We start from the raw sequence: 27,713 nt of genomic DNA, 5'->3' as shown, positions 1-27,713 counted from the left end.
ATAGAAGCAATTTTTTTTACCACTATCTAATCTACTATACTAAAAAAAACAAAAAAGAAATATGCTGCCTCTGCTGGCCCATTTACAAAAATGTTGGGTTCCAGACTGACATAATTTAACTACTGGCTTCGATATTTTAAGTCATTTACCTAAAACCTTTGGAAATCCGCTGAAATAGACAAATCATTGGGTGAAACACTACAGTCCACTTCAATTTCAGTGTCTTGTAGAGGGAAGGGCCACAGGTTGTCAAAATGCTGTATGTCCTTGCTGGGTTACAAATATTGATAATGCAGGACTCTGCCTATGTGATGTGTGCTAGCACAGCTGCTTGTAGTCTCAATCAGAGAAGCGTTTGATGATATGGCAACATAGAAGACTAATTGGGGGACAGCTGACATCCACATGTTAAGGTAATGAAAGTTAAAAAACGACATTAATATATTAAAAGCTATCGAAATGCTAAAGCTAATGAAAATTTAGCTAATGGGTTTATATCAGTTCCAAATGTTTTCACTTTTAGCTACTAGACATCCCCCAAACCCAGGCTACTTGATCACATATTGCAATGTTAATTCAAGAGAAGGCTTAAAAAAATCTGCAGTTTCTTGACTGAAATAAAAAGAAAAAAATTGTAATGACTTTCAGTTTGGTACATGAAAAGTATATCCAAATATAAATGGAAAAATTAATAAGTGAACCCTGTCGGAAAAGCTGCAAGGAAAATTATTGATAGCCTCAATGGAAATCAGAACAAAATAAATGCAGTTCCCAGGCAAAGTCAAACAAAACAAGACTTGCTGTATCGTTGTGTGCAACACAATGACATATTAATATTGGTGAATAAAGATCCAAAGTGGGGCTTGTGATCATCAGCTTAATAGGCCCCGGGACCTGGTATAAAGATGTCTTTCATTAGCTTTCAGATTGATGCTCGGAGACAAATTCTTACAAAACATAATAGTCTCGACTCCATTTGATTCTGCTGACATCCCGGATGCGAGTCTCATTTGCTGCACAGTATCATGTTTGACAATGAGAATTTGAAACCAAAATGTATTTTTTTTCCCTCTTAATTTCCATGAATAATGCAGAAGCCTAGTGCAGCGTGCGGGGAGGCACTGCTTGGTAGAATGGTGTGACAACTGCTTTGCATAATCACTGTATATCCTACTTCTGCAAACGGGGACCAGAAAATAACCTTAACGATGTGGTTAAATGCACACGAGGCACAGGCATTTCCTACAGGATTTTTTTTTTTTTATTTTTTTTTCAGCCTCCCACGGTAAAGACTCACTGGTCAAACAGCTATGTCATCTGTCTATAAGGAAATGGCAGCAGGAGATTGGAACCTGCTTTATCTCTGGTAATGAGCAACTATTCAATGGGGGCTCAACTTGTTTGTCAATGCGATGCCTCTGACCCATGTTCAAAGTTATCCAAAGCGCAGCATAAATAAAAATGGTCAGAGGACACTGAACAGCTGCAAAGCCCAAGTCTCAGCCAGCTCAGACAGCTGACAAGATAGCTACAACCAGATGGTACTGCTGGGGATTGTCTCCTTCTGCTACTGAGGTGGCGATGGGATGGCACAGCATTTTTCTGCTTGGCTGCTTCCAATCATGGCTTTCCCCAATGGCAAGGATGTGCAATTACTAGCCCTGCAGGTGGTCCCACAGGCAAGAAAGCACCCATGCAGTGGAAAAAAATAATACATCTAGCAGGGTTCTATAACCAGCTGCAGAGCCACACACAGACAGGATCCTGGGCACATCTCGAAGGTCACCTGCTTGATGCAGGATATTTACGGATATGTATTTATATCACTCAGGTATGTTACCAGGCAGAGAAAACATCTTTATGCCAAGTTTATTCGGTAAACATTTAGGAGATGCGGGAATACATAGATCAGAGATTAGGATATAAAATTTGAATTTGAATTTAATAATTATTTATCATTATCACAATGGGGTTGATCTATCTGGTATTTAAAAAAAAAAAGAAAAAAAGAATATTGTACACCAGGTTCCTGCAAAAAAATTGTTCCTTCCCAAAGCCCTGTATAAAGTATAGGAGAATATACATCAAAATGTAATACATTATTGAAACATGCTATGTTTACTGATGTGAACTAACTGACATTTATTTTGCTCAACCACCTGTGTGTCATTAAAAAAATATGACTCAATAAAATACTTCTTTTCACCTCATTTCATTGTTGTTTGGGTGTCAATGCTGCAGATGGCAGCATGTACTTTGATGACATCTGCATAGCATTTTTCAGGGTAGGTGTCCCAGCGACAACAACCTGTGTACCGGGTGTTCAAACAGCCACCTGTAGATTCCATGGAAAACCCAAGTGAGGAGATTATATAGGAGAGACTGGTGTCACCCTATACCAGGAAGAGACTGAACAAGGACATTGGTGGAAGAATCACCTAATATTATTTCATTTAAAGTGGAATATTTTAAAATATTGAAAAGGGATTCTAAAGTAACATGTTTATATATGCAGATTTACACACACATTACTTTAAGTTCATTAAGGCTATGTATAGACTAGAAGGTTATGTATAGACTAGTTTGAGGTGCAGTTACCACTGCATAGGGCCACTAAAAAGGTTCCTTGGATGGGATGCTACCATTCACCTGCGGCAGTCCAATAGAGAATAAGGGAGGGCAGTATTGAACGGTCCAGTACCACTCACCCCTGTATGACATTAAATGCCCTACGCAGCTATCAAATGTGCAAGCGCTAGTTCTTAAAGAGCCAGCACAGTGGTGCAGAAACTAAATGGCTGGCAAGGGGCCAGCCTCTGGAAGCAGTGTGGGGATGATAGGTCCCTCTGCGGGTCTGATCCTAGCCTAAGCAGCCATTATCGGTATTTTTCCCCAGGATTTATATTAAAATCAGTTCTGTTGTAAGAATTGGGGTAAGAACTTAAATAGTGTCCTACATCCCAGAAGGACTACATCTCACCAGACCCTTTTTACTGGCACAATGTATGTGAGGAAAGTCTTTGCAAGTCAATGAATGAGTATTGGTTAGTTGGGAAATAAACTTTTAGGGGATATAAAGAGATCCGTAGTTCAGCAGGGAAGAGGTAACAATGCTAATTGGAAGTTAAAGGAACAATATATTTTTGGCAAGATCAACAAGTATTTTCAGGTACGTACAGCAAATACCAAGGCCCAAAACCTGGAGAAATATGCCCATACTGCACTTTTTTTAATTTTGCCTTTACATACACTTTCACTTGTAAGTTCAGGATTAAAAAAAAAAATAAAATAATACAAGGTAAAAAGGTAAAGATATAACAGCAGGAAGACCGGAAACGGTTTAATATAAACTGTGTATGTCTGTTCTGCTGGGAATATTCAATCATCACCCTACAGGGGGAAAATCAGTGGGATCAAGCAACTATCATCTTACTTTACTGGTGCCTAGAAGCTCTTGAAACATGTGACAGTAGAAAAAGAATTCACCAAAAGACAAGCAACTGAACAAGAACACCATCCTACACATATAGCTTAAATTCATTTTTTTGATTTAGAGTTTTTTCCTTTAAAAAAAAAAAGGATGGGTGCTTTAATCCAAATGGTAATGACACACACCGGTCCGACATTACTTGAAATTGAGTGATTTGCACGTTCTGACAAGTTTACAGAACTCGGATAAATGGCATGAATGATTTCAATATATGCTCATACTTTTGAACCAAATGGTGAAGGTTAAAATCTTTCCTTTCAAGGGCCTCAATCAGCCACAAAGGAAAACAGTAATCACTGTCTTTTCAGCCGGCCCAACCGCATTTGTCAGCCCTTTCTCCGTCAATGCAGCCCGAGCAATCAACCTGCCAAGCATTCAGAATGGAAAAACAATCTGAAAATACAGGGTATAATGCACCTGCCAGTGAAAATGGCCATTTCAAGAAAAGCTAGTGATCTCAGTGACCCCGCTGAGGAGGCGGTGGTGCAAAGGGGAAAGAGCGCTTCAAAGAATTCTTACTGATCTGCACTCACTAACACACTGACACTTCTTTACAAAGCATGCCAGTTAGGGCTTTTGTGCTTCTTGGAAAAGAGAGAGAAAGCTTTTTGGGGGCAAGATAATCACGGAATGGAAAAGCGGTGGCGGCTGAGCAGAGAACGGTGCTGAAACACACTGCTCGTGAGGAGGTGCATGCTAACTATACAACCATTGTCAATATGCATACAGATACATGTGTATAAATATAAAAAAATGTGTACACACACACACATCATTCTCCCTTCCTTACACAGAAATGAATGTGTATTTTTGTGTGTGTAATATATATATATATATATATATATATATATATATATATCAAAATGGGTTAGTAATGTGCATTAAAAACTGAGGTTTTCTACACTAACACATAAAATGTAGAAAGTTGAAGCAACATGCTGTTTCATCCAACTTGGCCAGATAATTATGCATGTTGCACCAATCAGAAGCCAGCAGCAGTTGTATTCTAACCCTGCCTACTGCACCCTTGGAACCCTGGACCCAGATAGGAAACCATTGCACTACTGTATAAATGTATTTTACATACACAAACAAGATATAGTGAATAAAACATGGGTGTCAATCCAATGGTCCCTAATAGATAATGAAAGAAAGTAATTGCAGGTCATGTCATAGAACCTATTAAAGTGTATTCCTAGGGTTTTTTTTGTTTTTGATAGAGTGGAAAAAGAGTAAGTGCTTGTGACAGTTTTTGTCATTGTAGTCTGTGTCCCTGTTGGGGAGAATCCCGATTGTACATTGCCAATGAGAATATGAGGGGAAATCTGTCCTGTGTTCATCTGTCAAAGGAGACTTTTCCAGATTTTGGCAAATTTAATGCAACTTCCTCTTGTACCTTGGGGAAGTGAAGAGAAAGGCCCTAATGATGCAAAGAATAGCAGAAAAAATAATATGCAATATTTTAAACCTATTTGACAAAAAATATTGTTTAATTAGACAAAAAGAATCCACAAAATTTGATAAAAATAACTAACTAGATAAAGATCGAAAATTTGATCTGGCAAGGCCTTTTTTTATTTTTTTTGGATTGCATGAAATTTGTAATGCAAACAAATGGTACATCCAATATTCGGCATTGTATACTCAGATTTTATGTTTGGAATATATTAACACTTTCATAGTTCTATTGTGTAATATAGCATTAGTAGTAAATTATATTATATTAGTGGGCTGCACACAAAAAATGTTAATCTTTATATAGATCATAAGCAACATCAAGAAATCTATTGTAAGCTGTCCTTAAAGTTAATGTCATATGTGGTACTCAACTCTTTTTGCCATCAATGTATTAAGGAAGCCAGTGTCTTTATCTTTTGACGCAGGAAGTGATAGTCAAGTGACTCTCAGGGAATATTGGATTTTTTTTTTTTAATCCAGACCAGGATACAAAAACAGGCAAGAGTAACTGATCCAGGGAAGTAATCCTGCCGACACTGATGGGGTGTAGGGAAAATACCCAATTCTTCAGCAAGGATAAACTGGCGGCTGCTTTACTGGGGTTCTGATCCAACTTCTTCTGGATTTACAGCCCCCTAGACAATGATAATACTGGCCATACAAAGGCAGAACTTAGGACTGACTGATTAGATAAATAACATTTACTACAACTGTGCAGTGTGACATACTACTTTAATGTATATAACGGGAACAAATTGAGTGGGTCAAAACTCCTTAATGTTGGTAAACTCCAATAGATCTATAATAAAATCTGTTCAGGTCACTAGTGTTAGTAAGTGAAGAAAAACAAAATTTAACATCTGACCCCCAGAATAGAGAGTGTAGGTAAATATTTCAATGGAAATACTTGCTTTAGGCTTAGTCCACATGGACTGTTTCCCCAGCGTTTAACCTGAGGCTTTTAAAGCCCATGTATGAAGTTCCCATGCATTCCAATGGGCTAATCTACACCAGGACGTTTCCTTCAGGCACATTAATGAGCGTTATCTTAAACGTTGCTTGCAACGTTTAAAAAATTAAAGCGCAGGATAAACGCGAGAAAACGATTGGAAACGCTCCCATTGAACTCAATGGAGGTTTTTACAAGCGTTTGTAAGCTTTTTATGAAAGCTTCTATTGAAAACAATGGGGACTTTTAAAAACATTTTTAGCAGGTCTTTGGAATCTGGAAGCCCCCTTTAATAAGGAGACTCCCAGATCTCTACCACCCTGCCCTGGGAAATGAGTACAGGGGTGCATAAAACCCCTTACTAAGTTCCCTGAAAGGGTTAAAATATGTGTAGAAAATTGGACAAGGCTTTAATGTTAAATTATTTTATTAAATATGTGTGTTTGAGTAACTAACTTTTTTTTTCCAGGTTATCCCCAATGACAGGATGATTCCCACGGCTGCAGTCATAACATGAACAGAGCCATGGGACTCCTCACTGACAGTGAGGGATCCCCAGGCAGTAGAGGTTAAACGAGAACAAGGCTCTCCATTCACCTCTAGTGCTGTGTGATTGGCTGAGGTGTTACGTTTCTCAGCCATTCAGCACTAGACTTGAATGGGGAGACTTGTGCCCATTCATCTCTAGTGCTCTGTGATTGGCCGAAAAATAGGAAACCCTGCTTGAGCTGTCATTAGGGTTTCTTTATTTTCAGCCAATCACAGAGCACTAGAGATGAATGGGCACAAGTCTCCCCATTCAAGTCTAGTGCTGAATGGCTGAGAAACGTAAAACCTCAGCCAATCACAGAGCACTAGAGGTGAATGGAGAGCCTTGTCCTCATTTAACCCCTAGTGCCCTGCGATACCTCACTGTCAGGAGGAGTCCCAGGGCTGTGCTCAAGTCATGATTGCAGCCATGGAAATCATCCTGTCATTTAGATAACCTATAAATAATAAAAAGAAAAAGTTTAGTTACACAAAACACACAGATTTATTAAAATAATTTAACAATAAAGCCTCGTCCAATTTTTTTTTACACATATTTTAACCCTTTCAGAGAATAAGTAAGGGTTTTGTGCCCCTGTACTATTTCCCTGAAAGGGTTAAAGGTAAACCTTTTATAAACGCTTATGTAAAATGGCGGCAAATCGCGGTAAAAGGCATCATAGGTGTTTCTTAAAGTTTTTTAAGCGTTTTGAAGTTAAGCTTTAAAACACTTGTAAAAGTGCATATAAATGTGGTAGGAACGTTTATATGCGTTTTTAAAACTATTAATGTAGACCCAGCCTTAGTGACTTTTTAAGAGGGAAATTCTCTTCTAAAGATTGCACTTAAGTAAAGGGTTTTAAGCCTTCTCTACACACACACACACACACACACTAGCTAAACTTGAGATTACAAGATTTATTATTGAACAAATTGTAATATATGTACATGGTGGCAGCCATATTTGCTTTTTGCATATGCAGACTCTGCTTCAAGCTTAGTCGAGTTGTGTCATGCCCATTCTCTTAAGTCACTCCAGACAGGTCCCACTTTTCTTTTATTTTAATAGTAAATCCTAAGCAGTGTCAATTAATGTGCAATATTTATTGTACAGCGCTGCGTAATATGTTGGCGCTATATAAATCCTGTTTATTAATAATAATAATAATAATAATAATAATATGCACAAAGCTGCAGGTAGTTGAAAGTCACCTGACCTGCTCCACATTAGCTTTAGATCAGGTTGAGTTTGGGTGGAACGATCTGTTTTATCAGAGAAAAAAGGTAGCACTACTTGTTTCAATCCAGATAAATATCGATTGGTGTCTTCTGAATTTAATTAGGTAGGACTTTTAAATCGTACATTCTCCTTAAGAAGCACCAAATACATTTCTTGAAATACTGATGATTACATGGAAAACGTTTACAATCCATGAATTAAAAAAACTAATCAGCAAGCAAGTAAAGATGTGAAAGTCACACAAACATGAAAGGAGCTTTATTAGTAGCAATATTTCTGTATATACAGAATGTATATGTATGGCCATATAGAATATATATATATATATATATATATATATATATATATATATATCAGACCAAAAATGTGTTTACCAATCTTAACAGCTGCTTTTTTTTTAAACAAAAAAATATTAAATGTATATATTTATGCAAGACAACCCCTTCCCTAGCTTTTAAAATGATGTATTCACCCTCTAGGTATTCTTGAATCTACATTTTCCTTTTCTTCTGTTAAAGCGCAGTGCATATTAGATGTAAAATAAGGATGACGGGGGGAAGAAAAAAAAAACTTTGTATGAACTTCTAAGCTGTTAAGACCCCAAGTGTCACGTCAACGTATCAATGAATATTCATTGCCGTTTCCTAAGTGGTTAACTCCATGCTTTTTTTGACAGCAGATCTAAGGTTACATGCGGAATAGTAAAAATGGCAGCAAAGTAGAGGTTGCCTTATGGAATGACAAACCTCTTGTCAATAGATGCTAAAGGCTGGTTTAATGAACCGATGAATTTTTACTTTGAGATAACATCAAAATTGTGATGTATTTTGGCGAGATGGAAGGTAAAACAGCTCTGGAAATTAGGCTGCAGCCGGCAATAACACTATAGAGCAAAATTCCAGTTGTCTGAATAATCTTTTGCTGCAGAGCAGGTTAATCAAAGTTAAATCATCTGTGAAATGGGTGCCTTTTGTTAAGCTCAAGGTGTCTTCATATCAAGGTTTTTGGAGCAAGATTACATTTTTGATTTTGGGCATGCCCGATGGAGGGCAGGCGGGGGGAGGCGGGCAGACTGCGCTGTACACAAACAAGGGCATTAGGATATGTATATTTAGAGCACGTCAGTATGTCAGAGAAAGATGCAGGCAGGCAATCCCGCAGATAACCTATTCTTTATGCATGACGAACACAGGCACTCTGCATGCTCCAATTCGGAATTTAGATTAATTCTGTAAAACAAAAGCTTAATGGGAAAATTGAGCTCAATTAACAAGAGCCTTCTATTAAAATAAAGAATAAATGACAAGAAGTGGCGGGATACAAAGAATGTCATACAGGGGAATTAATGGGTGATCAGAACAATGGTTATAGCGGGGTTACTTGCATTAACACTGCCGCTCACTATGGAGGCAATATATAAGTACATAATATTAACCAAACCTGTACTTAATTACAATATTCCCTGTTTAATTACTATAGATGGACGTCAGGAAGATGATTTTGAGAACTTTGGAAGAGATAAGTGCAATATGTAAAGCCTTTGTGGAATCCATGACTTTATCTCTTGAAAAATGTCACAGAGGTAAGTTTAACTCACACATAACACACAATGCTTTAGAATGAATCTTCCGGACATTAGTACTAATGGCTTAAACCAATTTTTATTTTTTATTTTTTTTTTTTTTTAAGAAAGGCAGGTGACTTTACCCAGTTAGCACAGCAGCTTTATGCTATTTAGGTGTTGATTTCAGCTTTCATGAAAACTCCAGCGGTTCCATTTAGCAGGGGAAAGCAAGTGGAGGGAGAAAACCTGACTGTACGAGGGGGTGCTGAGAATTTCCTGGCTTTGCCCCCTTCCCGATGAAATAGAAAAATGAGTGTGGGGTGATATGACAGCCTACTGTCTTAGTATGTAACTGTGCAAATATCAGGTCTTTGCGATTCTTAAAACTGTTTTTTCTTTTAGTGAGAAGCTGTGATGGCAGAGGCACAAGCACATTACACGTCGTTGAAATTACAGGCCAACATGAAGTTTTTGTTTCTCCAGGGAAAGACAGCAAAGGACATTCACACTGAGATGTCATAAGCACAGGGGGAATGTCCTTCCTACAGCACAGTTATCAAAACTTGGATATCTCATTTTAAGACTGGGCATTTCACTGTTGAAGATGAGCCCCACAGTGGGCGCCCCCCAACCTGAACTGACCTGGCAACCTGCGATGATGTCCATGAGCCGATTATTGAGGACCAGTTAATATCTGCAAAAAAGATAGCCCAGATACTTGACATCTCACAGGGGCATGTTGTGTTTGTTATCACCACTATCCTAGACATGCGCAACAGTGATCAGAAGAAAGAACGAGTTGACGCATTTAAAGCCGTTTTGGCTAGGTTAATGACGGAGAATAAAACTTGGCTCCACATCTATGATCCTGAAACCAAGGAACAGTCAAAGGAAAGCCGCCACAGCAGGTCCCCGCGGCGGAAGAAGTTCCGAACCCCAAAATCGATCAAAAAAGTACTGGCATTTTCTGGGACAAACACGGTATATTGTTGGTGGACTACCTACCTCAGGGCTCTAGTATCACCCAACAGTATTATGCTAAACTCCTGGACCAGCTAAATGAGGCAATTAGGACACAATGCCGTGGAAAGTTGGCCAAAGGGATCCTTTTTTTGCAGGACAATGCACCTGCACACACATCGTTGTGGTAGCCAAATTGAACACCCTGGGTTTCCAATTGGTCCAGCATCCCCCCTACTCACCTGACCTGGCCCCTTGGGACTATTATCTGTTCCTGAATTTGAAGAAACACCTGAAGGGGCAACGTTTTGAGGACATTTATGACGTCAAAGATGCTGCTGATAGCTGGTTTGCGGCCCAACCAAAGGACTTTTATTTAAACGATCTAGAAAAGCTGCAACTACGTTTGTACCAAGTGCATCAGTCTCAGAGGGGAATATGTAATATAAAATGTGTAATTTCATAACTCTGGCTCTCTTCTTTCTGGGCAAAGCCAGGAACTTCCCAGCACCCCCTCGTATATCAGCTTGGCCGATGACAATAGACAAGAATACTGTTGGGAAGAAATAAGTTGAGAGTATATGGAGCATAGCAAGTTTGGATACTCGATTAGTAATCCAATTCTCTAGAAACAAAGTTTTGTCGAAACGTAAGGTTTCTTAGGGTTGGAGGCATTCTTCCTACTGACCACCAAGCTAATGTACTTTAAGCTGAGGAAATTCAACAAGGGTTCCCTAAGACCTGAAATATTTTTCAAGGGTTTTCCCTCAAAAAATTAAGAAGGCTGCTCTAGAATATCGCATTGGCAAACTGGTCAGATCATGGCACCAAAGATGTCAGCATTCAAGTTTGGAATAAATGATGACCATTTCAGTGACAGGACTGATGCATGTTGCTGACCAGATAATAGCCTCTTGATTTATTTAAAATTGAAATGAAAACAGGAATCCTCGTATTGGCTGGACAGCTACATGAATCAGTTGTGAACACCAAGCAGCTAACCCAACTGCCTCCCTCCTCTTCACTAAGACATATCTATTTAGATGTGTAACCATTCATGGACATAACAATTGTCTACATATTTGGCAAGGTAAAATAAACTGTAAAAAGTTGGTTTAAGTTTCCTCACTTTGCTTTATTAAATAACCTACTTACACATAAATGACTGACAGAGGTAAGACAGCTTCACATATGGAGGGAAGAAAACACTTGAGCAAGCCCTAATCAGTCACTGCCATTCTCTGAAAGCCAAGCTGAAGTTGTGGTTATTTACCACGAGCACACATTTCCTCCAATCACTGCGCACTGTTCTTTTATACCCTTTATATTTATATTGTGCTTGTTCTCTTCATACATTTTCAGGTTTTTACTTGTAACTGCAAGTCATTTTAGAATCCCACTGAGAGATGAGCATTATATAAACATTATTATTACTATGCTCAAACGGTGAATAAATAAAAGGGATTTTGTGCCCAGCTCTACACTGTAGTGCACAGCTGTGGTCTAACCCCTCTAAAGACTTATTCACGGAGTATGGGGTATACACATTTCTATCGTGCCTACACTAATCTAAAACTCCCTTCCAGATTGCTCAGAAGATGATTTCAGGTGCCTGTCACACAGTTATTTACAGATGCATCTAAGAATAAAGGAAGAAATGTATGTTCATTTAATTCGCTGAGAGCTCCGTTGTTCCAGCTGCATTTTGTAAGAGCTGTCTCTGAACCCTGGTGTAGGATCACTTTATCTCTTCTCAACTTAACAGCTTTTAAAAGCAAATGAATACATACATATATAATGCGTAAATCATGTCACGTGAAACATTTATTTCCCAGCTTGTTTTTTCTCTGTATTCAAAAGCAAAGCATACTGTTGTCTTGACTAGTGTGGAAAAAAAAAAACAAAAGAAAGAAAAAAAAAAAACGGAAGGCCATGAGGCAATCCATTTTTAATTCTTTAAAGCAAATATGTGCAGTGTACACTTGGTAAAAACAGTTAAAGTATATCCAAACCAAAAACAACATGTAATATATTTCAGTTTGCCAGCTTCTTGGTGGCTGCATTCATTTTCTTGGGCATCAAAATTCTTTATTTTTACCTCATGAGTCTGCATATCCTAAAACACATTTCTTGTCCCTGGGTATATATTTTCATTAGCACCATTGTATCGCTTGGGGAAGCTATGGCGGTAACCAAGGATGTATTTCAAATAAGTATATGTGTTTTATCTCTATTACACAAAGGCTAAAGGGATGGGTAGTTTACATAAGAAAGATAATGTTGTTTTTAAGTACAGTGCAGCTTACAGGAACGGAAGACGACAGTGAATTTGTGGCAATATTAACATTCACCAATAAAATTTTCAGAAAGTACAGAAAATACCTGATGATCTTGAGACAAATGTCATTGTCACTTCTTCTGAGCATAACTAAAAGCAAAAACAATGTTACCTTCCTTCTGTAAACTACTACTAGTCTATCCAGTGACGGACGTAGCCATCAGTAGGCCGTGTGCAGAAATGACTTTGGCCTTTTGTTGGAAGAAGAAGATCTGGGGCCCTTATGAAGGGACCCACTTTGCAGCTCCCTAGTAATAATAATCTAAATAATAAGAGATAAAGAATGCAAGGCATGTCATGCCTTGGTGACAATCATGGCTCCTGCCTTTGTCAGTATAGTGTTTGCAAGCCATCGGAAAACAACGGGTAAACAAATGCAAATTCAACCCACTACCGTGTTTCCCCGATTTTAAGACATCCCCATTAAACAAGCCACCCCCGATTTTTGAAAAAATAATTAAAATAAGACACTCACCTGTGAATAAGACATCCTCTGATATCCGATCCTGTGTGTGTCACCTTGATGCTGGCTGCAGCATGTGTCTGCTCCTGGCTGCAGTGCAGAGTGAAACTGAAAGTAACAAGCTGGCATTCTGCACCAGGAAGCAAGCTGCTGATTCCTGCCCTAACGGAGATCCCTGCCCTAACGGAGATTCCTACACTTAATTACCGGTAAGTGAACAGAAGGGGACAATCAATGGCATAGAGTGATCAGAAGGGGACAGTCATTGCATAGAGTGATCAGAAGGGGAATATGAACGGCACATGAGTGATCAGAAGGGGACAATCAATGGAACATGAGTGATCATGAGTGACTTTCAACAATAAATGTGTACTGTAGTCTTCTTCATGGAAAAATAAGACATCCCCTGAAAATAAGACCTAGGGCATATTTTGGCATTTCAAAAAATATAAGACAGTGCCTTATAATCGGGGAAATAGGGTAGCAGCCACCTAAAATTAAATTTAATAACTTTATTGAATATGGATCTATCTGGCATGAATAAAATTAGAGGATGAACAACCTTGTATATTTGGGGAAAGTAAACTTAAAAACAAAAAAAAAAACACAACACACAGTATAAACAGAATTAAAAAGTCATAACTTGCCTTCTTTTTCCTGAGTCAAGATTGGGGTCTGGGTTTCTTTTGTATATGTGACGGTTTCTCGAGGAGGGAAATCCACTTGAGTGATTTTGGCCATGCCCAACTTTAAAGGACCACGTCTGGAGAGAGTGACACTAGATGTTAAAGCATTCTGGCTTATTCATAGATTCTAAGTAAATAATAAAATACAGCTAAATACAAATAGGGTATAATATTTCATATACAATAAAAAATGCTAAAGTGTCTAATCAATATGAAGACAAAAAGGAGTAAAACAGTACTTGTAAAGATTTGAATACCAAGAACGGTTTTAAAATTGCTACATGGTATAATTGTAAAGTGTTCCTGGTATGCAGTGGTTAAAACCTACAAAAACTGGTGTAAGAAAGGACAAATAGTGAACTAGTAACAAGGTCATGTTGTCAAATGCCCATTGAAGTACTTGAGGGGGAAAGAGTGTTAGCCTATTTAGTTTGATCTCAGAGAAGAACTACTGTAGCAGAATATGCTGAAAACCTTAATGCAAGCCATGAGAGAAAGATGTTAGAACACATTGCACAGCAGCCCACTGCATAGCCCATGAGGACCGCTCTCCACCTACTGAATTGCCTACAGTAGGCACGTGAAGTTCAGGAGACCCATCAAAAAAAAAAAAAACAAATGAAGGTTGCCTGGTTTAATTATTAACATTCTTTTAGATGGAGTGGATGGCTCGGTTTGTCATTTACCTGGGAAAGATATGGCAGAACGTTACACTATGGAAAATTCAGGCTAACAGAAAAAGTGAGTCTATAATGATTTAATGCTAACACTGGGTAGCAGATACCACAGGCCACCAGAGATCTTGTGCATCGACAGGTCAGAGCAGTTAAGGTAGATCTGCTTAATATTAGACAGGTGACTTAACGTTATGGGGAATTGTTGTGTTTGCTATGCTTGATACATTTTAAGGGATGAGCTCAACTATTTTACACTGCTGCTGATTTCAGTCCCCAATTCCTTACAGCATTTATTAGTTCTGGAACTAGTCCTAAATTTCACTCTATGAGCAAATGTAAGTCAGGGGCAAGCAGGGCATTGACCTTTGAGAGAGGGAGAAGAAAAAAAAATCATGGAATAGATGATCATAAGATTGATGCTCCAAATTTTATCTTTTTTTAAAGATATTTCACTCTTTAAGGACCACATCCTCTGGCATCTAAATATTATGATTACGAATTCTGAATTTTATGAATTCTAAGAACTAAACTTGTAAGCAGCAAGAAAGCGCAGACAAGACAACTCACAAGATGCTTAGCAAGTGATACTGAGTAGTCCCTTACAAATGAGAGATGTCATATGTACAGATACTGAAAGGATATTGGTATACAATCACTGTTAGTTTTACAGTAAACCTAGTTAGAAAACACCACTATAGCTATGACAGCTTTAAACAGGTACAGAAAAAAAAAGTAAAAAAAAAAAAAAGTCCAGAAAAAAAAACAAGCAAAATGTAACAGACAGAAAATGGTTGAAGTACCCCATTTCATGGTCAGAGTGGAGCTGAAGAACTGATGGATCAGTGTCCCAATGAAGTGTCCTGGTTGCCAGACAACCACGCAGCATTAGCAGAAAAGGTCAAACGTTAGTTAAGCAAACAAACCAAACTCTTTAAAATTATTACATAAGAAAGTTAGAAAAGGTTAGATGAAAACTGTTTCCTGTGGTTAGTAACACAATAAAATATCATGCAAAAGACAATTGTTATATAAATACATGTCATCAAAAAGTTAGACCTAGACTGAAAAAAAAAACATTTCATTGTGGAAACATGACCAACAATATTTTTTTTTATTAAACATACTACACCACCTTCATTAAGGTAATCTGACCCGTATGTATGAACAGAGCTAGAGGCAATCATAGGCTCTAGCCATTCAGGGCAAAAAAAAAAAATCCAGGTTCACTTTCTAAGATGTGCATTTGGTATTTTCTCTGTCCCACGGAAATCTTTGGTTTTAATGTTAAAAGATTTTTTTTTTTTTTTTGTTGTAAGTCTTCCCTATTTACCACAGTAAATCCCTTGTTACCACTAAGCATCCTTTAATATCTACTTTTCTCCTTGAACTCCTTAGCAACCTTTTTTTTTTTTTTAATTGAATTTATGGGCCTAGGTTTTCATTTTTTTTTGTGATACGAGCATATAAAAAAAAATTTAAAACATTAAAGAACGCAAGAAGTTGACAAATGTTTTCAAGGTTCTTCCATGATAGTGTATCATCTACAGCCTTGGAGAACTTTGTTAAATCTAGTCCAATGTTCCTGGAATATCTCTTCCACTGCTTTCAATTCCTGCTATTTTAAGCCCAGTAACTGTCCCTAAGCAAAATACTGCTAGTCATATGGGACAGGGACATTCAAAAAAAAATTGCAAAACAGAATGGAATCGTGCCCATATCATTTGGAGCCACTGAAAACCAGGGACTTTTACACATATGGGCTTGGCCTCCTCCTAACGGTGAGCTCCCATTCTCTCACTCCAAATGCTCCCTGCCACCTTCACCGTCTATCATTTCATACTCTACCACCATGGTTTTTTTCACTTTTTCTCACATAGACCTTTTATCCAATTGTTATACGAAGGCATCTACTTTACAGTTATTTCATTTAATTTATTCTTGTTGCCCATAACTTTTATATACTACCATGACTAATCTAATTGTTGGTTGCTACCTTGTTTCAGCATGTCAATATGTAGTGTTACGCCACTCATTCATTATGAGGCATATGTAGCTCTCGTCATTTCCAAGTTTCTTGTATTTTCTTTACTTTGACAAATTGTTATTTTTCTTGTTTGACAAACACAATAAAAAAAGAAAAGGCTTTATGTGAGGAAAGTATTCTACTGACAATGGTAACAAGAGTTGTTAAAATGATCACTTGTTGAACTGTAAAAAATTTTTTTTCCCCTACAAATCAGTATGTGAAATAGGTTTGTATTTCATTGCATGGTGAATAGACCCATAACTGAAATGTGAAAATGGCTCTGAAGTTTGAAACGCTTAAAGCAATGAAAAAAGTGAGCCATGTAACATGCAAACATTTGTTTTTTTAATACACACACATAAGTCAGACAAAGGACTAGACATACAGCATAGAAAACACCATTAAGAATTTCCTTACTTACATTATAGGAATACTTAGAGAACTATACTCTTATGGAAGCAATTATTACTGTAGCTAAGCACAGTCATAATGCTGTAGCAGACTAAAGCAGTCAGCTATTTTGTTTTCTTTCCCTAAGCCCTCAAAAGAGATGCCAATAGCTGGAAGAACTAAATCCAGCAAACCTGTTAAAAACTGTATAGACTAAGGGTCCATTTTTCTTTTTTTACAGAGGATGCATATAACTTTCAATTAAGATTTATAATTTTTAATTAGTATAATTTGAATAATATATGAAATATAATATATTATACATATATATGAAACATTTTGTGAATGTTAGGTGTAAACATTAAGAATGAAAACTTTAATTCTAAGCAAGAACTTCAAAGGGAGATGGGAGCTTTGGATCATTTTATTAAAATTTCTTTGCCAATAATGTATTGTTTAACCTCCCTAGCGGTAACCCCGAGTGTGACTCGGGGTAGAAAAAAGTTGCTGATAGAGGTAACCCCGAGTCACGCTCGGGGTAGGTAAACCTATGGGAAAGATAGTAAATACAGCGCTTACCTGATCCGCCGGCGTCCCGCGTTGTCCATCGCCGCGATCCTTGTCTTCTTTCTTCTTCCTCTGGCGTCTTCTGCACACGATGAGTCACCGGGGGAGTTCCTGGGGACGTTGGTGAGTGTGTACGTTGCTGGCGGGGCTGGAAATTCAAAATCCATTTGTATTGCATTCAATACAAAATAACTGTATTGAATGCAATACATTGGACTGTAAAAGCAGTACATTGTTTTCAAGAACATTTATTTCACAGTATATATAATATATATACTCATAATATATTATACTGTAAAAAAAAATTTTCATGAAAAACAATGTACCGCTTTTAGACATAAAAAACCAAAGAGAAACGTACCGCTAGGAAAGGTTAAATCTTTTTTTTATATCTTTCCTATAACAGTTCCAGGTCAGATCTTCTTCAGCACTCAAAACTACATCCCATGTACTAGGTGCCAAATTATAATAACTAAAATAATAGATACAAGGCATAAAGCATATTAGAATGCAGCAAACATGTTTTCTCTATTTACCAGCCAGCAGGAACAGTTTGATAAATTTTTTTCCCTGCTGTTTTTTTTTTGTTGTTTTTTTTTAATAAAAGAAAGCACCTGGTTATGTGATATTACTTTAACATAAATATATCCAAAAGTCTCTATAATACAAATTAACAGATAATGTGTGAATCCTAGTTTTGTGAATCTTAATTGTAGACAATTTATAAAAATACCTTTATGTTTTAAGTTTCTTGTATCAAAGCACAGACTGGACAAAGGGGGGCTCACTCACAGTACTTACAGCCTCATTTACCTTTAGATCCCCCGCTACATGAATGGCTGTTCTGTAGAAAACAGGTAGTGAAGAGATGAACTTGTCACTACTCTGACCTAGGCCTATTCACACTTGTGTGCTTTTTGTGTATTACATTTCTAATCTATTCAACATTACAAGTTGTTTGCATAACAGCAGACAACCCACAATAATATCCAGTTTACAAGTTGGTCAACTGCAGCTTGATTCCGTTTTTATCCGAGTAAAGCAAGGACAGCACGACTGAATGGAAAACAGTAAACATAAACATAAACTATCTATGTGCAATACTTTTGATATTCTCATAATCTGACTAAACGAAAATAACTTTCTATTTATACTGTAGGCTTAGTGTGACGCCAAAACATTCCCTGTGGTACAAAGCCTTCAGAGCAGGGACTTTTGATTTGAAGCACAGTGTAAATGTGGCATTTACATGGAAGCTGGGAAATATTTTTTTGACCAGAGGAGACCTCTATTGCAAGACTACCTGTGCTATTTACAGTCTTACATACACACTCGGGTCTCAGTTCTCGGGAAACACTATGCAGAACAGTTATGGCGTCATGGCTTGATATTCTTAAGCAAAACAGCCATCCAATTTCTAATGTTACAAACCCAAGCTTTGCAACAATCAGGCTGGTTGTGTAACTCACTGCAGCTGTCCAGTTTAGGAGTCAGCATGTTTAAGACATATTTGAAACACAGGAATATGTGAGAAGATGGTCTCCACCCCCCCCGATGGTATCAAGGGACATATTTCGAAACTAATCACTTTTGCCAGTGCTTACAAAACATTTTATGTTAATGCGGATGGGAGTTATGTATGATGGTGCTGAAAAGTCCTTGTTAACAAGCGTCTGGATCTTCACCCTGTGCTGGGGGCTTCTAAGGTGAATATAACCATTTTCTACTGCATCTGGAACAAACAGGATTTGAAAAAAGAAGCTTGTCTAAAAATGTCAGGGAGAACAGAAATCTTTAAAAAAAGGTGCAATTTTCAAAGCCTACCTTAAACAGCCATTTTATGCATCTGGCAGTGTCACTATTTTACTATTATATAATGAATGTGCACAGTAAGAGTTCTGGTGACTTTCTGGCCAAATAAACACCCCATTCCCTTTGCTCAGTGCTTGAAAAAATGAGACCAACAGGCTCATCACACATCATTACACATCAGAATTTAAATAGGTCTTTTGATGGTTAACAAACAGGGAGACATCTAGAAAAATGTTTGGGTGATAGGTGCACCTATTTATATAGCAGCTGTAAAAATATATATAGACATACACATATACACACATACTTTACATTTGTCTAACATTTTTCATTACCCAACTGATTATACAAATCTTAGGGAAGTCTGTTCATATTCTATCAATATATATTGATATTGCAGACCCTCTGTCTGATGTATTGGGTTCTGCCACAGCACTAAAGAGAATGTTGTAATCTGTTTCTCATCCACTGTGAGATCTGATCTCCCTGTAGCATGTGATCCTAGGCAGGACCTGTACATGCTGGGTGTGAATGATCGGTATCTGGTGACATTGCCCACAGCAGAAAACATGTGCAGGAAATGGTACTATTGCTACAGGAAGAAGGCTAACACATCGGTTCTTTGGTAAGGAAACAATCTGCATTTCCACTGGGATGTGGTACTGATAGTCTTGCCAAGATGTGACACGGCTGTAATTATGGGTTAATCACAGCCTTAGGCTCAGATGTGTCAATTCATGTGAAACCCACCATACGTCTAATATAAATTCAGCAGCCCAGCAGAATTGGGCAGGCCTGCTTAACCCTCATGCTTTGCAATGGCGGCTTTAGCCTTTTTATGTATTGGAAGTGGGTGAGGGGTGACATTACAAACTAACCTCTTGCACTGATGTGTCACACAATCCATATTTCAATCTACATCACTCGGTTGTATCCAGCAATTAGAGATCTGACACAATTCCAGCTTGCTGCCCACCTATGTGATTCCAGCCCCAGTCATCATTCATTTACCCTTAAGGCCTAAAACACACATTAAAGTGGATTTTACTTAAACTGTGCCAATAAGAGAATTGCCTGCCGTGGCGAGAATGTGATTTTTTTTAAATTATGCCAGCTCTGCTTGTGGGCACAGATGAAAAACTGTTAGTCACAGTCGACAAATAAATAATAAGTCATAATTTAATTTCTGAGCAACTTCACTATATGGCAAGCTATTTGCACGCTGACAGAAGCAAACTAACGAAAATCTCATATTAAGAGTGGTTACATCATAATTTTCAGACCTCTTAAAGAGATTTATACGCACATATATATTTATATATAAGAAGAAAAGAAAGAGGTGTCTACACTAGACTAGCAGCAGCTTTCCCTCACTTATCTGCCCAATTTTTTTATATGTCCAATTACCAGGCTATCCTAAACGGGCAAAACTCCAACATTTTGCGGTGGTGTAAAAGCTTGCTTTCTACCTCCTACCTTCCTAATGGCTTACTGCTATGCAGGCCAATAGAAAAATATGGAAGGTAGGTAGGGTGGACAAGTTTGATCAGTATAAGGATGTGTTGGATCTTTGGCTCTTCACAATGACTTTGGCCAAAAATACATATGATATATATAGTATGTGTGTGTAAAATAACCATGGTCTGTGTTCTATTTGTGCATTAGACTATAGTAGTAGCTGCCTATCCTGTGAAAGCAGAAAAAGCATCAGGACTGGGAGTATAATGGCTTTACCAACCTGTACATTGTGAGAATTAAAAATAATTATTTTATTCTTTATGACTTTGGTACAAATGTAAAATGCCCCTTGCCCTGAGAACATTATTACTTTGAAGCAGAGAACTAAAAGTTCAAAGCAAAGCCTACATAGCAGTTCATTACAACTCCCAAAGACTGGCTCACAAGGTAGACATTTGACTTGTATGTATTGCCAACATGTGTTTTTTTTTTTTTTGTTTTTTTTTTAATTTTTGATTGATTGAGGAAGAGTAAAAATTCATTACCAGTTATTTTTTTAGCTTTGTATACTACTGATATGATTTCCTCAACCTAAAGTCCAAGAGAAGCATCAGAAACTAGGGAAAATAGACAGCTTTCAGCTTTCTCCATTGGACAATCCAGAGAGTAATTAACATTTAAAAGTTCTAATCTTTCTCTTTAAAAAAAAAATGGACTATACATACACTTTAAACTTGTTCTTATGATTCCATCTGTAAGATTAATGTTTTTTTTCTACCTAGCAAGTTAATGTTTGTACCAGTTGTGCAGATCAATTTTTCAATTTTTTTTTTTTAATACTCACGGGGCTAAGTGAAACTAAAGTGTTTTTAGGCAAGAGAGAAGGACGATAGCAGGGACATGATTCTCAATTATGGTTTGCTGAAAGTTATGTAGGAAGCTAGTCTTCCATGCTCCTCAGTGACAACATCTTGTGACTATACAGTGTGGGAAATGGGAAGAATCACAAAACTGACTAAAAGGTAACAAGTGTCAACTAGCTGTGTGGTTTAAACAAACATTCCAGCAAACATTCTGCCCTCCCAAGTAAATTCCTGAAATCTACATGTGTGTATTTAAATTTATTTGAAAACCTTACTCATTGCTATGGACATCACATAAACCAGAGTCTGAAAGAGAAGCTTATAACCAAGTTTAGTATGCAGCTGGAAAAAGAGGTTTTATTTCAGCGCTTTGAATGCTAAATAACGAACCACAATGCCGATCCATCTGGTTTATAATACTTTTAAAATCAATGACAAGATACAGGTATGAAGCAAATTAAAGAAGAATTATTGACCAGCATACTTGCTACAAGTTAGGGACTCAAAGCTGGAAGCAATAGGATGGGCATAAGAGCTAGGCAACTAACTTCCAGAACATGTAAAATATGGCAGCCTGAGCATTTCAAATGTAAACCTCTCACCAGAATAAAATCGTGTGAATAACACCTACTGGAAAAGAAGAGACCGAAAACTTACCTGTCCCACTCCTCACGTTCAGCTCTTCAAAGGGGCAAAAATCGAAAGTTTGTTAAAGAAACTTTGGCATCCAAAATACTTCAAAAAGTGTCGAATACTTGGTTTCCTTTGATTCCCTAGGCTCTGTGGGTCCATCCACCAAAGGACACAGTAGTGACAGCAGGGCTGGTCGAATGAACCACAGAACTCAGCAAGGGGTCAATACACCTCTTGAAAGCATGTCAGATGCTAATGATTCTTCAGCAAACGTAACTCTTCGAGACAGTGAACATAGGAATAATGTGTGGAAGACAACATTGACAAGTTTTAATGAAAGCTTTAAAGTCGCTTTAAAGAAAACTTGGCACAAATAAAAAACATATGAAGAAGTAGACATGGCACGCCGACAAACTTTCATTTCACCTTTCAATAGTTTAGTTTAAATATCTATATTATAGGTTTTACCATTGATGGTCCTGTATGCTCAACTAAAATTTAGTATCAGCATAAAAAAAAGGCCATGCACTAACCCACAGCTATTCCACATAAGTATTACTGACCAGCAACTGGTGATGCCAGTTCCTAATATGCCGTTTTATGTTATTATTCTTTCAGAAGACATCAGTATACAATAACTCTATATAGTATGTTTTTAAAAAAATAAAAAGATATATGCTTTACTTCTTGGTAACTGCGGTTCTGGAACTGCAAAACAAGCACATGCAGGGGATTAATACACAGGTCACCACCATATTAGATAGATCACTTACATTTTCAGGTACCTTCCACTGACTAAACCAGATAAATATTTACATACTAATTGAGTGCTGTAATTGGATGTATTTTAGGGACCATTGAAAAGTAGAGATTATAATGTTGCGGGCAAATTTGAATGTAACAAATCCTGCAATGGAAGGTACCTTACAGACCGAATGTTAGTAAAATTAGTAAAAGAATTGTTAAATACAATAACAATAGTTTTGAATACACTTGTTTATAATGTAAACCAATAATATAGAAAAGTAAAAAAAAATATAGGGGTTGTCTGCTAAATTTATGTCCTTTGTGGGAAAAAAAAAAGAATCTGTTAAACATACTGCTGCATAGGTCAGAATTTTAGATATCTGGATTAGTATGTAATCTCACTAGATATCAATCCTTAGCAGATAACTGGTGGTGTGGTCAGCACCACAACAGAATGGGTAACACTTGCCAAACACAATTAAAGCGGAACTACATTTCCACTTTAAATTTCCAGGTCATTATTGCAGAAAGGGACAGGTGATGCCCCTTCTGCAATAATGTCTCTGTTGTCAATGCATATGAATGGCAGTTTATTTTAGATATTCACAATATTTAACTATTGTGCTCCTTTTAATATGGATCTGAAATAAAAAAATATGGGTGCACTCCAGTTCAAATTTAAAAATGTAGGCTTAAGGACAAAATTAAGTTTTTAATCCCAGCAAAAATGTTGGTAGTGTTGCCAGTAATCTTGGAACCCATTTGGACTTACCTCTTGAAAAAGCATCACCATCTCTATAAGGTCTTTTATTTATGGAAAGCGGGATAAGTGTTTTAACTACAAAAAAGGTAAATACCGCCACCAACCACATTCAAACAAGCTATAAAAATTTAAATCTTATTAGCTATATACAGAAATAAAAGGAAGTATTACATTTTGTAGAATGTGGATGCAGGGGTATACAAAAACTTAGATTAAAGAAAGGAGAACAGTTACAGTTTTTTCTGCAAAGAGTTACAACTTTTCTGCAGCACAAAAATACTTGAGAAAACCTTTCCTTGTATCTCTTAATTTTTTCCCCCCAAGATATCTCAAATTCTGTCCACTTTATTATACCAATAATGTGCAGTAAAAGAGCACATAAAAAAGAAAAATCAGTTTATAAGGAAGACCTTCACCAAACAACTATAATTTAACTTTAAAAGGAGGACTATGGGATCAGGTTGTGCAATTAAACCTATTAACTATAGGGAAAGCAACAGGTTGACTTTATGCCAGTGGCCTTCCTTCACTGGGATGAAAACCCTGCACTGGGCAAGACCAATCAGCTGCAAAGTTTCAAGGAATAGAGTGGGTTGCAAGCCCCACCATATCTGGTAATGAACGGATCTATGGTGGAGTTTATATATGGGGAAATTGGGTAAAAAATATGAGCTGGCTGCTCTTTCCTGGATGAGAAAAGCCTAAATCGTTTGACGGTAACCAGTCATGTTTTAAAGGTATCCATAAGACAAATACCAGAAATATTACACATTACACAACATAGTGTGGTAAGCAGTTAACAGAAATCACATCAATTACATTTTATTTGCAAAGTTACTAATGACAACTTTGTAAACATCTTCAGAAATGAACTTCTGGTACAAAGCCCAGCAGGTCATACTAAAAACAAGGACTGCTATGCTTTATTATATCATTAATTCTGTTTTATACAGATATACATTATTTATGTATAGTTTTGTCTCATTCAAATTGTTGATTGTGGTTTAATATTGGAAGTTGAGCCCCCTGTTGTAAGGACACCTGGGAACACCCATAAGTGTTACAGGAAGTGTAGGAACATTTCTCAAATGGTGTCAAAGAGAGCAATAACGCCTGTTGGAGTAAATTGTATTCTCCACCCTGCTTAGCATTAGTGTTTTTGTGTCTGTTCCACAAATAAAGAAAACTACTATCATTACCCTAATTCATAAAGGATAACCTCCACCCACATAGCCACGGACAGGTGACACATGTAAAAAAAAAAGCGACAAAAACCGTTTTTGTTTTTTGTTTTTTTTTTTACATATAATTTGCAACAACATGATTGAGTTTAGAAATAATTCTTTAATCAATAATAAACCATACTATGCTGGTTAAAGACTATAAAAACTAATACCTTTTTTTATTGTTTAGGAGCATGTAAATATTTAACAAATAAGTCCCTGTTGACCTCTGTAGCTGCAGACACTATAGAGAAACACATTCTTACAATGCAGACTTAAAACATTGAAGCTGTTTAGGATGGGAAGGGGAACTCATTCTGTACACCTGGGTTTAAATTAGAAATTTTAAAACATGCAGGCTTTCAACAGGCTGTCAAAACCAAGTTGAAATCTTTAAGGATGAATTACTCCACAATACACATGGCTACAGAGGTCAGTTAGCTTTTTTTCTTTTTAATTTTTTTTAGCAAAGTGAATATTTAAATATTCGATTGTCCATGGCCTGGTCACAGCACTACTCTACAGCCTCCACCTAAACAAAAACTTACTTTTTTAGTGTTTTGAAAATGCCAAATATATCTAATAAATTATCATCAGCACAGACACAAAAGAACCCACAAAACACCAAAAATGGAATTATAGCCTTAGATGAAGGTATTCCTTAATAAGATGTCAATACAGAACAGGTATTGTATTTACTGAATATTACCACATACCTTGCTCCCCCGGTGCCATCTCCAGAGTCCTGACTTCCAGCCTCACTCGGTGTGCTCACAGATTTAGAAGAAGGAGACGTAGGCGGAGGGACTAAATAGTGAAACAGACACGTATCCTCTGTTACTATTCTCAGGGGTGGGACCGCTTAAGATGTTTCCAAAGCAAGTTAAAAGTGAGGTGTTGATAAAAAAGAAACATAAAACGGGGTAACAAAAACAGAAGGATGGCAAACCAAAAACATACATGGATGGAGATGAAGAATGGGAAAAAAGAAGGGAAGAGAGAGTTACCAATCACATGCTGGATTATTCATGCATTTGCATAAAACATGTTGGTGACACACAAGGGAGAAAAGAATGAGTGATGAGGTTTAGAACATTCCATTGTCTTAGTGACTTATATTTTAAGACTGGTGCATATCAGCAAATATAAACATCAAAAACCTCAATGTAGTTGATCTAAGCAGATCTTTTATTTGTTGTTTCAAGCAATTGTTAAAGGGAAAATCATTCCAAATGACCCAATCTATGAGGGATCATTACATTTTATGTGTATAGCCACCATGTATCTGAACAACCCTCAACTTTAGTTTTATTGACCGGGCTATCCATCCAACATCACGTGGTTAAGTACAAGGCCATCAAACACCATTGTACCACAACCACTGTGCCTAATAATTTTTAAACTCAATAGTTAATTGTAATTATTATATAAATAATGGGAAAATCTTGGTACCATAAAATAAACACTATTGGCTAAACTTTAGTTTATAATAAAACTACCACATATTTATTATTTTGAATTCATTCTAAAATTGGTAATAACCAAAAGCATATCATATGCAAATTTAAGTAAAGTTATTTCTGTCTAAAAAAAAATGTGCTTTTCAAATAGACAACATTCTAATAAATTTTATCTTCTGCATTCAAATTTTGCCTTCATTTTCCCATCAAAAATATATTTGTGAAATTTTCTTTTTATTACCTAAACTGTTGATAGGCAGACCTCACATTTCCAGTCCTCAACACATGGGCCGAACAGTACTGTGAAGTGTATATAGCTCATCTGCATTTCCAGCTTTAAGGAGTAGGTCGGAATAGGAAAGTGCCTCCCAACACAAGACCACAGAGAAGCAGGGACATTGGGCCAGATTTATAAAAGCCATCCAAGACTGGTAAGGTTAGACTATTATGGGAGAGCCTGGGTGATCCAGCAAACCTGGAATGGATTTGTTATAAACCTTTTGTTATTGGCAAATGTTTTCTATCCTGCACCAAATCTATTTTAGGTTTGCTAGATCACCCAGGTTTCCTTATGATAGTCTATCCTCTCCAGTCTTCGAGAGCTTTATAAAAGTATACACATTATCTGGTAATAAAATTTCTTCAGGTGTGGCATGAAGGCAGGAATTCAATGATGTAGTTTAGGGTGCTAAGATCTTCTTCAGAAAAAAGACAATCCATCAATAAAAATGGATAGTCTAATCAAGATTTTTTAAAGCAGAACTAAACTCTCTTATTTTATAGAGCTAAAGTGGTGCTATGTTGGTTTGTTTAGATCTGCAGTTGCCATATTGCTGCTCATGTGATCAGATATGACATGTGATTAGCCATCTAAAATCTTGAACACTGGCAACTTGTGACCATTATTACCTATAGAGAAAGTTTCAGAGAATGTCAGATTCACGGCTTTATAAATAGACCCCAAAACCCAATATTCATAATAAAAGTCCCAAAAAACATGCAATGTATTTGTTTATTTTTTTTAAACTAGAATATTAACACCCGGTAATCCTGCCAGTCAGTAGCACTAGCACATTGCAAGGCAAATCTGTCCCTTTAGAAAGCTCCTTTTATTCTGTCTAGGATTACCTTCCTACATGACTAATTTTTACAATCTGTGCTAATTTTTACAATCAGAAGAAATGAAGAACCTATTGGTAGGTGGTGGTGCAAAGCTCTGCTTGCTATGGATATGATTTTGTAAGGCCGTTTCCAACCATCCAAATCATTTTTAATAGCACGCAACCATATAGGAGTGGAAGGTTTTTATGATGGCAAGTTCCTAAAAAATAAATATAATTTCCTTTAATAATGTTATCTGTGCTTTTGCATATTAAACCTATAATTAAATGTTCATCTCAGAAATGACTTGAGTGAAA

The 27,713-nt window shown here is 37.0% G+C and overlaps 1 protein-coding gene across 1 annotated transcript in view; it reads right to left on the bottom strand.

Moving 5' to 3' along the window:
* Positions 1 to 27,713, bottom strand: part of DYNC1I2 (dynein cytoplasmic 1 intermediate chain 2) — a 68,323-nt gene that overhangs the window by 17,198 nt on the left and 23,412 nt on the right. Inside the window, exons 5-8 of the mRNA XM_072418330.1 lie at positions 25,552 to 25,642; positions 22,787 to 22,810; positions 15,154 to 15,213; positions 13,638 to 13,753 (exon numbers count right to left, since the gene is read on the bottom strand). Of these exons, the coding sequence (XP_072274431.1) occupies positions 13,638 to 13,753; positions 15,154 to 15,213; positions 22,787 to 22,810; positions 25,552 to 25,642 (291 nt within the window). The remainder of the gene's footprint in view (positions 1 to 13,637; positions 13,754 to 15,153; positions 15,214 to 22,786; positions 22,811 to 25,551; positions 25,643 to 27,713) is intronic.

This window comes from Pyxicephalus adspersus, chromosome 7 (genome assembly GCF_032062135.1).
Source record: "Pyxicephalus adspersus chromosome 7, UCB_Pads_2.0, whole genome shotgun sequence".
Lineage (NCBI taxonomy): Eukaryota > Metazoa > Chordata > Amphibia > Anura > Pyxicephalidae > Pyxicephalus > Pyxicephalus adspersus.
Note: the sequence above shows the minus strand (reverse complement) of the source record. Positions and strands in the feature narration are given on the sequence as shown.